This window comes from Xenopus laevis, chromosome 3S (genome assembly GCF_017654675.1).
Source record: "Xenopus laevis strain J_2021 chromosome 3S, Xenopus_laevis_v10.1, whole genome shotgun sequence".
Taxonomy (NCBI): Eukaryota; Metazoa; Chordata; class Amphibia; order Anura; family Pipidae; genus Xenopus; species Xenopus laevis.
The window spans coordinates 109,001,033-109,016,187 of record NC_054376.1 but is presented as its reverse complement, the minus strand read 5'-3'; the positions used below and the strand labels follow the sequence as shown (position 1 = coordinate 109,016,187).

General features: G+C 39.7%; 1 protein-coding gene across 3 annotated transcripts in view; it reads left to right on the top strand.

The window, feature by feature from the left end:
• Nucleotides 1-15,155, top strand: part of arhgap26.S (Rho GTPase activating protein 26 S homeolog) — a 318,698-nt gene that overhangs the window by 61,351 nt on the left and 242,192 nt on the right. For all 3 annotated transcript variants that reach the window (XM_018256176.2, XM_018256175.2, XM_041588729.1), the window contains exons 2-4: nucleotides 5,360-5,455; nucleotides 6,759-6,820; nucleotides 12,969-13,040. In XM_018256176.2, the coding sequence (XP_018111665.1) occupies nucleotides 5,360-5,455; nucleotides 6,759-6,820; nucleotides 12,969-13,040 (230 nt within the window). The remainder of the gene's footprint in view (nucleotides 1-5,359; nucleotides 5,456-6,758; nucleotides 6,821-12,968; nucleotides 13,041-15,155) is intronic.

Below are 15,155 nucleotides of genomic sequence, written 5' to 3'. Positions count from 1 at the left end.
AAAATTGCTGAAAAACTCTACCTCGGCTTATACTCGGGTCAAGAGCAAAAACGGACGCCGGCGTCCAAAATTAGTCGCCGGCGTCCAAGAATAGTCTCCAAGAATATTCGCCGGCACCCAAGAATGGTTACCGGCATCCAAAAACGAGACGCCGGCACCTCCAATGGGAGCAGAAACCCTCAATTTTTTGATTGAAACTTACCAGAAGCTGGTGCATTTCTCATCCTAGGCTTATACTCGAGTCAATAAGCTTTCCCAGTTTTTGGAGGTAAAATTAGGTACCTCGGCTTATACTCGGGACGGCTTATACTTGAGTATATACGGTAGCCTTATTTCTTAGCAACTTATTAATAATGTTCCCTCCTTTCTGATGCTGTATAATTCGGTGGCAAAACTCTGGAATAGCTGCGGGTAGCAAAACTCTGGAATATACCCTTTCTTCCGCAGTAGTGGTAATTGGAACCGTGGAATTGTGAGGAAAATGCTGCATTATGGATAAAACCCATGGTTACTTGCACTGTGACAGATGTCCTCGCCTATATTGCAATGAGTATGAGTTGTACCCACTGTACTCATAAGATACAAATGCTTTTCACCCGTATAGTAAATAAATTGCTGCCCCTATATACAAAGCATCATAAGCCAAAATGAGCCTGGAAAATGTAGAGTTATGCTTTTTCCTTTATATGCAATCGGTATTTGTTTGTGAAGGAAGAAAAACTATGAAATGTAACAACTGTTTCTCATTTTATCTGAACTCTGTATTTTTTTATTTACATTATGTCATTCTGTTTATATTTTTTTTTGTATAAAAGCTGAAAATTCTTTCGTATGGCTCTCCAATACTCACCCGCATCATTCCCGCTCTGTCAGGGAAATCACTGCTAAATCACCAAACATGGTTTATGTTTAACAGATGCTCCTTGTCCATCACACGTGCTACGAGTTACGTATGTCTCCAAAATGCATATTTGTGTTAGCCAATGTCCTATGATCTCATTTTTACTCCCATGTTACTATATAATGTGAGTCAGTGGGGCTCATTCACACTGGGCAAATTTGCCCATGGGCACTAATTTATAGCAGCCAATCAGCGAGTGGCTTTCTTCAGCCAGCTGCAGGTAGAACAATGAATGCAACAATTTGATTGGTTGCCATGGGTTACATCACATGGGCAAATTTTCCCAGTGTTGATAAATGACTGTAGTGACAGACTCCCAATTGGATGGTAGCTATGGGGGAAATTCACTAAAGGGCGAAGTGACTAACGTTAGCGAAAATTTGCCAGCGTGACGTCATTTCGGGACTTCGCCGATTTAATAACGGGCACAGGCCTAAATTCGCTAGCGGAGGAGATAGACTCTAGCGCTATTTCGCACTCTTAACGCCAGATGAATTTTTGCTCTGACGAATGGACGTTACTCCGCAAATTCACTAAGATGCGGATTTTAATGAACGTTGCCTCTTGCGCCAGACTTGTCTTCGCCACCTCAGACCAGGAGAAGTGTTTTTAAGAGTTCCTCAAAAAATGCTGGCGACTTTTCCGTTTTTCAGGGTGCAAAAGATTGTAAATTTTTTTTAGGGTACCCGGCTTCACCCCTACATTTCCTTACATATGGCACATAAACTATACACTGGGCTCATGTGCAGGGCAATATAACAACTCTATTATCTTTTATTAAGGTTCCCTGGGCTTGTGTAGTGTAATGTATTAGCTGCAACATATGCGTCCATAGAACGCTAGCGCAACTTCGCTTTGCTTGCCGTATTAATGCTAGCGAAACTTCGCCATTGTTCGGCGCCCTGGATGCAACTTTGCATTTTAGTGAATTAGCGTTGTCCTGGCGATGTGAGCAAAGTCGTCGCTGGCGAATTTCCGGAGGCTAGTAAATTTGCCCCTATGTGTACCTGAAAAGAGACTTGGAACAAGATTGCTTATTATCAGCACGGCTTCTCCCAGAAACACTTATAGCTGGATTCTTGCCTTTGGGAAATTGCTGTCCTATACAAAAAGAACAAGGCAAAGCAAACCCAAGTTTTTGATTTTACCTCCTCTTTTTGCACCTCTCGGCAACCCAAGTGCGAACAAATGTTATAGGGGGAAGTAATAATCACAGTAGACTGTCAATGAGCATTTGATAGATATTTGAGCCAGCTTGGCGAAAAAGCAGCTTATATGTTTTCTATAGGGCAGGGCAAACATACATACCACAAAGTAACTGCATCTGGCTTGATAGGCTGCTTTCTGCACAAGGACCGCCACATTTATACTATTTAATTAACCTTCTTATGCTGTTTAAGTGCTGCCATGTGCCTCTCTTCTGAAGAACTGTAACGGTGGTGACACATGCTAAGATTCTGGGGAGATAAGTTATCCAGTGACAAAGAACTTTTGGAGACTACGTTTGCCTTTCCATTTACTGCTGACAGCCTGCAGGGGCAGTATCGTATATTGTAGATTGAAAAAGTTGTGTTGATCATTTCTCTTTTTAGATCCCCTTTATTCCTTGTCTTCTTTTAATACGTTTACCCTTTTGATACGTTTACCCTTTAGATACCTTTACCCAGTGACCCTTGTTATTAAAGGTAAAAGTGAACCTGAGAAGTGCTTCCTTAAGCCAAGTGCAGTTTCAGGATTTGATGATGCCAATTCTTTGCAGAGTGTAATGTTTTTTTCCCCCTGAAGTCTTTTTAAACATTACAAGCCTAATAATCTGCTGAATAATAATCACCGGCTCAGATTGCTTGTCAGAAAGTATTTACTAGAGGACTTTGTGTGCGCTGCTGATTGGGAGGGGTCCAATACCACATGCTGTCAAGAAGAGTTAAATATTTTGGGAGCCTTCCAAGCTCCCACCAAGTTTGGCACTGAGAACAACCACAAGGAATTGACCGAACATGAAAATATAGAAGTTTACAAATGTATGACAGATGAGCGGCATTCAGCCTACCTAATCCAGCAAAGTGATCTTATTATATTAATTCATTTAAAGTAGGGGCATGTCTGCATTACCGACCTGAGGCATGCAGATCAGATTCCTTGCGTGCCGTTTGGAACATGCATGGATTATGTTAATTATGAGCATTTAGATGGTAAGATTTGTGGGCTCCCTCCTCTTGTGACTTGTCCATTATCCAGAAACCCGTTATCCAGAAAGCTCCGAATTACAGAAAGGCTGTCTCCCATAGACTCCATTTTATCCAAAAAAAAAACCCCAACAAATTCTTAAAAATGATTTCCCTTTTCTCTATAATAATAAAACGGAACCTTGTATTTAATCCCAACTAAGATATTAATCCTCATTGGAAACAGAACAAGCCCATTGGAATTATTTAATGTTTACATGATTTTCTACTAGAGCAGGGGATCCCCAACCTTTTAAACACGTTAGCAACATTCAGAAGTAAAAGGAGTTGGGGAGTAACACTAGCATGAAAAAAGGTGCTGTGATTGGCCATTTGGTAGCCCCTATGAGGATTGTCAACCTACATTGAGGCTCTGGCAGTGCACCTGGTTTTAATACAACCAAAATACAACCAAGCCTGGAATTCAAAAATAAGCACCTGCTTTGAGGACACTGGGAGCAACATCCAAGGGGTTGGAGAGCAACATGTTGCTCACGACCTACTGGTTGGGGATCACTGTACTAGAGGTAAGGTATTAAAGGGGTTCACCTTTCAGTTAAGTTTTAGTATCATATAGAATGGCCAGCTCTAAGCAACTTTTCAATTGGCCTTCATTATTTATTTCTTATAGTTTTTTAATTATTTGCCTTTTTCTTTCCAGTTTTCAAAGGGGGGGGGTCACTGACCCCATCAAAAAGCAAATGCTTTGTATGGCAACCAGATTGCTGAAATGGGAAACTGGAGAGCTGCTGAATAAAAAAACGAAATAATTAATAAACTACAAATAATAAAAAATGGAAACCAATATCTCAGTATATCACTCTCTACATCATACTAAAAATTAACTCAAAGGTGAACAACCCCATTAAGATCCAAATTACGGAAAGATCCGTTATTTGGAAAGCCCCAGGTCCCGAGCGTTCTGAATAAGGGGTCCCGTGTTTAAATTGACTCTGCTACTTTTTGCCTGACATGCTAGCTTTCCTAGTCACCCAAGTGCCAGAGTGATGCCACGGTGAATGTGCTGTAGGAATGCCTTTAAGTGATACCGCATTTTGGCTCATTTAGTTGTAAATATCTACTTGGTTATTGGTTTTAGGAAACCTTAGTTAAATGGGTTTAGGGTTAACAGCAGACTTCAGGGTGTAGCATTAAAAAAAAGGCAGGCGTGCTAGGCGCTCATAGATTCCATGGACAGTTGTTTTAAGGAAACGTAAACTTTGGTTAAAAAGCATCTCGGGTACATAATATTTTAGTTCTCTCCTCCCTCATTAGTTAATTTAAAGGGGAACTCCACAAAAACATAACTTAAGCTTTTTGAAAAGTAAACATAATTTCAAGCAACTTTGCAATATGCATCAATTAAAAAATATGCAGATTTTTTTATGATTTTTTTAACAGTTTGGAACAATTCCCTAAACCTAGCCCCCTGCTCTCCTGCTGATCTGTCTGACTACTTTGCTGAGCTGACTGACTACTATTACTTTGTAACAACAGCCATCTGTCCTCAGCCTGCATCCTCCAAACCCAACAATTCCCTGCACATGTGATTTCAATAAGGAACAGAACATCCCAGTGCAATGCATTGTGGGTTATGTAGTTCCTGCATGCTATCTGTAAGCTGTGGAGCAGTTGTTACAGTCCCTCCTTCCCTGCCAGGATTTCAAATGATGCAGAAAGAAAAGAACTGTTAAACAGCTGGATTTCAGCACAGAAAATGGTATTTATTCATACTTTTTAAAGAAACAGGTAACAGTGATGGGAATATTAGGGGTTTCTGTGTTATGTGGGTCTCTTTATCAAATTTTGGTTTGGAAGCCGGAGTTCCCCTTTAATCATGTGTTCGTATTGGTTGTTAAAGGCTTAATTTGTTTCTTCTTTCAGCAAATTATTGTTTTCTGTGTAGCATGAAGCACGTAATCCTATTTGTACCTGGTATTATTTTGTAAGAAAGTCTACTTCCACCTGTCCGTGGAATCCTGAGAGTTGTTTGTGAAGATTCTCATTCATCCAGGTCATGGTATATCTATAGAAATAAGTCAAATCAACTGGACTTGCTGTGTTTTTTCCTTGAAGACGTTTCACCAGTCATCCAACCCGGCTTTCTCAATTCAGAATATTCTGAATTGAGAAAGCCGGTTGGATAACTGGCTCTGTACACTAAATAAGGGGCATGTTAATTTGGTTCCAACTCTTCATGTTTTCTTCACTCCTGATTTTCTTTTCTTTACAGATCTGTCATTTGCAAAGAGAAAATTTGCTGGTTCACTGAATGAATTTAAGTTTCGGTGCATTGGGGATGCGGAGACAGATGATGAAATCTGCATTGGTAAGTAAGGAGAGATATATAAGCTGTGAATAATCAAAGGAGACCCAACCTGCTCCCTTGTTCTTCATCTTACAATACACAATCATCTGCTTTCCTGACCTTTTTGGTCAATGTTTATTACCGTAAACGTTGATTTACAGTATATAACCAATGTTACCTGAATTTGGACACCCGTTAGCTTCTTTCCAGTTGAATTTTGCCTGTATGTTGTGTGTCTGAATAGGGGAGCTGGATCAGGGTTGGGGTCCCTGTGTGCCTGTTCAATATTCAACCTCACAATCTATGTTTTATACTGCTGCTAAGGGAACACATTTGCATTTTAAGACAAATGAGAAAATGGTTGTAATAAGCATTGAAACATTTAAGGGATTCTGTCATGATTTTTACAGTGTTGTTTTTATTCCTAAATAACACTGTTTACATTGCAAATCTCTACCATATAAAATTTCATTCCTAATCCAATAAAGTGTATTTTTTTTTTTTAGTTATAATATTGGTGTTTAGGCAGCCATCTCGGGTCATTTTGCCTGCACTTTAGGATGGAACTGCTTTCTGGCAGGCTGTTGTTTCTCCTACTCAATGTAACTGAAGAAATCGCAGTTGGACTTGGATTTTTACTATTGAGTGCTGTTCTTAGGGCATGGACATATATATGTGTTTTCACGCCGTGATAACAGCGCAGTTTTTAAAAAAGCCGACCGCTGCGTAAATACGCTAGCCTAGTGTGCCGTTGCGTAAGCTTGCGTATTTATGCAGTGGTCGGCTTTTTTAAAAAAGTACGCTGTAAAAATGCATGTATGTCCATGCCCTTATATGTAACAGGGAGCTGTTATCTGGTTACCTTCCCATTGTTCTGCTGCTCGGGGTGGGGAAGGAAGGGGGTGATATTACACAAACAGTAGTAAAGAGTGACTGAAGTTTATCAGAGCACAAGTCACATGACTGGGGGCACCTGGTAAACCTACAATATGTCTAGCCCCATGTCAGATTTCAAAATTAAATATAAAAAAAATCAGTTTGCTCTTTTGAAAAACAGATTTCAGTGCAGAAGTCTGCTGGAGCAGCACTATTAACTGAGGTGTTTTGAAAAAAACATTTTTTCCCATGACAGTATCCCTTTAAAATATTTTTTAAAAAGACAGTCCGTTCCAGATTGTAGTTGTGTGTGAGTGGTACAAAGCAAGGAAATGAATGTACGAGGCAGTATGTTGACATAATTAGGAAGTTATCGGAGTGGCTGCCTTTAGTTCAGTCCCGTGTGGCCCCTGTGCATTGTTCTGATTTCCTTCCATTGCTGTTTCAGCGAGGTCCCTGCAGGAATTTGCTGCTGTACTGGGCAATCTTGAAGACGAGAGGATACGGATGGTGAGTAGGCCTTGTGACACAGGACATGTAAAAGGAACAATAGGAACACCTGCTTGGACAGGTTTGCAGCTGAGCGTAACACCAAATAAAGTTTCTACACATACCAGATCTTGAGGAAAAATATATATCAAAATAAAAAGTCTTCTAAAACTTGCCCATTCCACATTTTTTTGGTTGCAGAGACTCCTGAGGAATAGGAACACTGACTAGTGATGCCTGCAATAAAAGGCAATGTAATGTCACTGGAAATTATTTAAAAGAAAACAAGGGGAAAAAATCTAGAACAGAAATACAACCTAATGTTAAAAGGGTTGTTTGCCTTTAATTAAACTTTTAGTATGACGTAGAGAGTGATCTTCTGGGACAATTTGCAATAGGTCTTCATTTTTGATTTGCGGTGATGAGATATTTAGCTTTTTATTCAGCAGTTCTCCAGTTTGCAATTTCAGCAATTGGGTTGTTAGGGCCCAAATTACCCCAGCAACCATGCATTGGTTAGGATATCAATAGGATAGGTTTGAATAGAAAGATGAGTAGTAATAAACATACATTTTGTAGCCTTACAGAGCATTTTTTTTAAATGGGGTCAGTGACCCCCAATTGAAAGCAGAAAAAGACAGAAGAAGTAGGCAGAAAACTATAAAAAAAGGAAAAATTAAGGGCAATGGAAAAGTTTCTTAGAATTAGCCATTCTATAACAAACTAAAAGTTAACTTCAAGGTTAATGAGGGATGCACCGAATCCAGGATTTGGTTTGGGATTCAGCCAGGATTCGGCCTTTTTCAGCAGGATTCGGATTCGGCTGAATCCTTCTGCTCGGCTGAACCGAATCCAAATCCTAATTTGCATATGCAAATTAGGGGCGGGGAGGGAAATCACGTCACTTTTTGTCACAAAACAATGAAGTAAAAGACGTTTCTCCCTTCCCACCCCTAATTTGCCTATGCAAATTAGTATTAGATTCGGTATTTGGCCGAATCTTTCGCGATGAATTCGGAGGTTCGGCTGAATCCAAAATAGTGGATTCGGTGCATCCCTAAGGTTTGCCACCCCTTTAAAGGAGAAAAGAAAAAAACCCAACCCACAGCAGCCATCTTTTTCTCTTTGGTAATCTTCGGAATGAGATAGGTAAAGCGGCGAAATTTTCTTTTTCTCAACAACTGTGCATGTGCCGAAACTCACCGGTCTCATTCTGAAGATTACCGAAGCGGTTGAAGATGGTGCGAGTGCACGGAGTGGTAAGCAAAGATTTAGGGGCATTTGCCCATTTCTAAAGTTAATATCCTTAAAGAATAACATTGTATATTTCCTTTGGAACTTAATGTATATTGTTTGGAATCGCTACTTTAGCAAGTTTAAATGAATTAGTTACAAGTGTTTAGGAGTCTCCATGAAATTAACAATTGAGCTAAATTAAATTGAATCATAAGACAAACTAGTAAATGAATTGAATGCCATAAATATCCCTTATATATATTTAAGATATGAAATGGGAAGTCAAATTAAATTATATCTATGTGTAGTATTAATCAGGAATTAACTAGGTTGAACTGTTTTGTTTTTAAATGTTTCTCATAATTGATCAAACTGACGGGATTTTTTTAACAGATGTGTATTTAAGTATGTAACATGAAATTGTATGAATTTGATTACTTAATACACAGGTGTGTTGGGGGGTATTTAAATCTATTGTGTCATAACAGGAAATGAGGTTTTGGAAGGAAGTTTTGTATCACGAAAAGCGTCAGACCTCAGACGCTTTGTTTACTAGATTGATACTATGTTTAAATAAAGTATAACTTTTTTTAACCAACCTGGAGACAAGCGATCACTTTTTGAAACCCAGGAGTGCGCTGCCTTTATTCCATTGTGTTGCATTTGCCTAGGGGGGCAACTAGGCTGGGGGTAGGAGGTAGCGGGTCTGTGTAGGGTAGGGTTTTTTTTATTAAGGGTTTGTTTCTCCTTTAAGTATGCTTTTGAAATGTAATGCGCTTCTGTATCATTATATTGTACATGCTGCACTGTCTGTAAATGTGACGTACCCAGAAGCATACTGTACATACAGTGCTCGCTTGTGATAACAAATAGTGCACATTGTGCTATGACACTTGCTATATAGTACAGATGAGCCGACCCAACACCTGCATGTGGGGAAGAGACTGGCAATATGGTATTTGACGTGTTCCATTTAGATCACTGCCTGTAGTACTAACTGCTAAAAGAAAACCATAGCAACTGAACATTTTAGGCGGATAGAACCAGCATGGGAGGCAGAGACGCAGATGCTACTGTTCCATGACTCAGTAATCCTTTCACATGTATGAAAATTGTGCCATTTTTTTGTGATTCTGCTCGGGCTGATCTCAGTGGGTGTATGTTTAAAGAGTAAGAAGAATTTCACCGGCACACAGGAATTGTAGTAGCAGGGCAAGCCCTTGCAATTTTATTATGCAGTAGTGCAACGTTTCGGGGTCACGCCCCTTTGTCAAGCATGCTTGACAAAGGGGCGTGACCCCGAAACGTTGCACTACTGCATAATAAAATTGCAAGGGCTTGCCCTGCTACTACAATTCCTGTGTGCCGGTGAAATTCTTCTTACCCTTGTTGTGAGGCTGCCGATTCCTCTATCACTGGGCACCAGGATAAGAACCTTTGGGAGTGTGTGGTGTGCGGCTTCTCCATATTCTATTGGTATGTTTAAAGAGGCAAGTTACATCTTTGTCTGTTAATGGATTCCTATAGGGATCAGTGTGCACCCGGCAGTGTTACTGGAGCTATAAGAAATGGCGAACATTGGTCTGATCCCAAAACGACATGTCTGTTCATATGTATAGAGTTACATGTCCCTTTTCAGTCTCCGTAGACAGGATAATGTCCTGTAGCAATATGTCCAGCAGCTAGCTTAGTGACTTACCAAAACCCAGAGAGACCCCTGCTTGAGTTTCCATCATGTCTTCTTTCCCTGCTGTACCAAATATGAAACATAAGCGTGAATTTAGTCCGATTTGATTTAATGTCTCAAACGTGTACTGAATTTCTTTCTGGCTGATTGATGACTTATTGCATCTCGCAAGTCTTCTTGATATGATTAGTGCATTGAAAATTCCCACAGTTCATTCATAGAGATGTCCCTTTTTGTTGTTTGTTAGTGAATATCGCATCACGGTTGTCTTCTCTTCTTTCTCAATAATACCCATCTTCTGCGGATACCGTGGTAGAACTTTGTTTAATGTTTCTTTTCAGACTCCAGTTAGGGTCACCGGATAATTAGGTTGCCCATTAAAATCCTATTCCCTTTAGCCCGTCATGGGTAATATGACTAATAATTAATAGGGAGTCCCCTCAACTGTATAAGGGTTAGAATTAGTAGTAGTATGAGGGCAGAAGAAAGCAGCTGCTCCAGAGCCTGCCACCCAGTGAAATCACCAGAAAGAGCTACTGCTGTTTATTTTGGCATGGACTAGTCCTGCAAACTTATTCTCAGTAGCTGTGATTTCCTCTACTGTATCTTTGCTTAGTTTTGCTTTTGCTAACCCTGCCCAGGGCATGTTCCCTTTAAAGGCCACCTAGCTGTGACCTTTTAATAGAAAATAAACCTGCAATGTACTGGCTAGTAATATAGAAAAACAAAACTTAGCCGCTGTATAATCCCAGTATATATACATTGCTGTAGTGCAAGAAGGTTAGGACAACTGCAGCGAGCTGTAGTCTATTGCTACCCCAGATAGTAACTTTGTTAAAGGGGAATTATCAAGAAAATTAAAATTTTATATACGTTTCAGCATACTGAAATAAGAAACTTTCTAAATACAATCAATTAAATATTCTGTACCATTTCTGAAAAAATCAAGTTAATCTTTATCCCTCGCTCAGCATCAGTTTCTCTTCATTCGCTCTTCATGCAGGAGTTGGGTGTCAGATAGCCATTGACAGTTAGATCCAATTAGATCCAATATATGCTGAAGCTTATATTAAATTTAAATTTTCTTAATAGTTCCTCTTTAATGAATCAACAACCTGAAGTGAACTGGACTGCAAAGCCATGGTTTATACATTTGATAGAATTAAAGAATCACACTTGTTTGTTGCCATTTTCCCCAAATAAGCTTCATAGTTTTTTTGCTGTTTCCTGGGGCGCCTATTTCCTCTTTGTAATAGCACAGAGGCCACTGAGTTGTACAGGAGGCACCTGCAGTAATAGCCAGTGACCTGCTGTCAGAGCTTGCACCCCAATTTTACTTCCACAACAAAGTTTTAGGGCTCTTACACATGGGCGATATTACTTGCGCTCCCCTGCATTGGGCTTTCTTCCGTTCAGCCGCAGTCAGTGCAGGAATAGACGCACTCAATTATTGTGAAGTGGGCTGTACTCACATAGACGCATGTATGTGCTGCGTCTCGTCTGCGTTTGCAGCTTATATGCATCTGTGTGCGGACAGCCTCCATCACAATAATGGAGTGTGTCTACTCCTGCGCTCCCCTGCGGCTGAACGGAAGAAAGCACAACGCAGGGGAGCGCAGGTAAAACCGCCCGTGTGTAAGAGCCCTTAGGCATGCACCACCAGCAGATGCGGCTGCTTAAAGGATAAGTAAACCTTTAAAATAAGTGAATGTAAAATTGATGAGAGTGCTGTTCTAAGCACTTTTGTAATTTACATTAATTATTTATTTTGTTTTTATTCCAAGATATTAAGGGATAAATGTACTGTTAATATGAATGAATTTTGTTACAACAGCGCCACCTGCTGGTCATTTTCCCACCAGTCTGACCACCAAGTAGTCAAGGAAGTTGTCAGGAGAGAGAAAGAGGCTGCTCTGATGTTCTTCTTCTTAGGAAAGATTTGAGAAAGGTTTCTAATTTTGTTCCTAAGCAGAAGAACATCAGAGCAGCCTCTTTCTCTCTCCTGACAACTTCCTTGACTACTTGATGGTCAGACTGGTGGGAAACTGACCAGCAGGTGGCGCTGTTGTAACAAAATTCCTTCATATTAACAGCACACGTATCCCTTAATATCTTGGAATAAAAACAAAATAAATAATGAATGCAAATGACAAAAGTGCTTAGAATTTCATCTCATCAATTTTACTTTCACTTATTTTAAAGGTTTACTTATCCTTTAACCCCCTGTGCTCCTGTCCAAAGCACCACAAATCCAATAGGAATATGAAGAAGCTGGAGGAAGTAGGACAGCAGTGTTATGCTGCAAAGTTTATTGCTATTGAATTTCACTTGCATTAAAAGGCATTGTAATGGTCTTGAATTCCTCCAAAACGGCACTCTGATATGCTCTGTGGGACGTGTCTTAAATGAATTGGGCATGACTTGGGCAGAGCAGGGATATGTGAGATTTGTAAAACTACATGACTGGCCTCTCTTTGTTTATGTGGGAAAGTGCCGTAAGCATGGGGTGCACTGAAAAGTTAGTTGGGTGTGTGGATAGTTGCAGTTGGGGATGAATTCAGCTGACCAGGTCCATGGCCTATAGTTTTGCACTTTTCAAACCAGGACCGTTAAGAGGTAAGATGGTGTATGCGTAAAAGAAGGAATCGCCGGCACATCATGGGTAATGCTAGCAAGAAGAACCTTGCTCGCTTGACAAAGGGGTTATGCCCCGAAACGTTGCATCCGCAATAAACGAGCAAGGTTCTTTCTGCTAGCATCACCCATGATGCCGGTGTTTCCTTCTTTTACGCTGAGTTTGAGGCTGCCAATTCTCTTCCGCCGAGCACCTGGGATTCGCATTCATTCGGACGGCCAGGGTGTATTTCTCCCTTTCAAGATGGTGTATGTAACAGAACGAATTCTAATCAGGCATGCAGCATGATTATTCTATGAATTTAATTGCAGCTGCTATTTACTTCCTAGTGGTTCGAGGCATTCTGGTAAGTTTTCACAGAGAGCGATTTCTTTCCCCCACCAACCGCAAACATATGGAGAAAATATGTGTAGTATTTATTGTTTAAAAAATAATTAAAAGAAATATATTTGTAGCTGTTAGTAAATTAATCAAGGGAATCTTGATTATAAAATCAATTATAAAGGCTGCCCTTTATAATAATAATAGTGCTTAAGAACCACTTCACTTTAACGGTTGAGATTTTTTAAAGAACACCTTAACAGAAGTCTTTTTCCCCTTTTCTTTCTTAGATTGATAATGCTGGAGAAGTTCTGATAACACCTCTCGAGAAGTTCCGCAAGGAGCAGATTGGTGCCGCTAAGGTAAATAAACCTGTACTTGATCTTCCTTTTCTAACATTTAGAGTTAAAGGGATCCTGTCATCGGAAAACATGTTTTTTTCAAAACGCATCAGTTAATAGTGCTACTCCAGCAGAATTCTGCACTGAAATCCATTTCTCAAAAGAGCAAACAGATTTTTTTATATTCAATTTTGAAATCTGACATGGGGCTAGACATATTGTCAATTTCCCAGCTGCCCCATGTCGTGTGACTTGTGCTTGCACTTTAGGAGAGAAATGCTTTCTGGCAGGCTGCTGTTTTTCCTTCTCAAATGTAACTGAATGTGTCTCAGTGAGACATGGGTTTTTACTATTAAGTGCTGTTCTTAGATCTACCAGGCAGCTGTTATCTTGTGTTAGGGAGCTGCTATCTGGTTACCTTCCCATTGTTCTTTTGTTTGGCTGCTGGGGGGGGAAAGGGAGGGGGGGGGTGATGTCACTCTAACCTGTAGTACAGCAGTAAAGAGTGATTGAAGTTTATCAGAGCACAAGTCACATGACTTGGGGCAACTGGGAAATTGACTATGTCTAGCCCCATGTCAGATTTCAAAATTGAATATAAAAAAATCTGTTTGCTCTTTTGAGAAATGGATTTCAGTGCAGAATTCTGCTGGAGCAGCACTATTAACTGATTCATTTTAAAAAATGTTTTTATCCAATGACAGTATCCCTTTAAGTCTCTGGGAGTTTTTCCTAGGTAGGGGCTGCTAGAAAGACACCTAGCACTTGCAAGGCCTGTTCTTAGAAGTGTGGTGACTAGTTTAATTAACAGCCATGGGTCCTGAGAAATTAAAGTGAATTGCTATGAATGAAAAACAAGTCTCCTGTTACTCAATCTTTTAGAAGCTGTATATAGGATTGATAGCTTGAGGCTCAAGTAAGTGCCTTCATTGAAGCATAATAATGAAATGCACAAACAGCAATAAGTACAAGTAGAATCTCAGGCACAGCCTATGCCCTGCAAGTCAACACTACGTTATATTTGCTGAATGAATAGGAGGTTTAATTTCACCTAGTTGATAATGAACAATTATAGAGCTAAATTTGTCTCGTGATATTTTCCTGTGAAAACTGCCTGTCAACTTTCTCTAATGGTAGTTTGTGACCACCTGTAGCAAATTTCTCTGAAGAAGGTTCCTTTTTATATTTTAGTCCTGTGCTGTCCAGCTTCCTTTAACAGTAGACATTCACTATCAGTTATTGGTGCTGGAGGCCCAACCAAATCAAAGTAATCCGCACACAGGATTCAGCCTTTTTTTTTAGCAGGATTCAGATGAATCCAAGGGCCTGGCCAAACTGAATACAAATCCTAAAATTGCATGACTTTTTGTCACACACATGGTTCTCTTTGAACCTTCCTGACAATGTAAATATGCGAATTGGGGTTCTGATTCAGTTCAGTATTTGGTTGAATCTTTCACAAAGGATTCTGCCAAATTTATTTATTTTTTTATTCACATAGTGCTACTTATGTACACAGCACTGTACAGCAGAACACTAAATTAATTTTATAGAATCCCAAAATCCTGTATACAGAGTTCTTGCTGTTCCTACCCAATGATTAGTTAAGCAGGTGTAATACTCCTCTATGTGTATGTAGGCACAGCTCTAGTCTTACAAATTCAGCCTGTGAATCCTTTTAAAGGGATTGTTCACCTTTTTAGCTCAGTTGGTTTAAGTTAATTCACAAGAAATAAAGACTTTTCCAATTATTTTCTATTTTCTATGTGTGACTGTTTTTCTAATACTGAAGTGTAAAGTTTTATTTTTCACCTTCTAAATCAGCTCGGAGGGGAGGGGTCGCCGACTCTTTAGCTGTTTTAAATTGATACATTTAGTTGATACATTTGTTATCTTTGTCCCTGCTGAGCAGAATCCCTGAGTTTCATTATAGGCAGCTGTTAGAATTGATACAATAGTTGCTAATATTTCACAGATGCTGCTGAGAAATGTATCAACTAAATGTAGCAAATTGTAACCGTTCAGAATCTGCTCCTGGATCACTGAGCTGCCAGACTGAAACCCCAGGAACATAAAACTTTGAACTTCAATTTTGGGAAAATAGTAAAAATTAAAAGATGGTGAGCAATTAAAAAA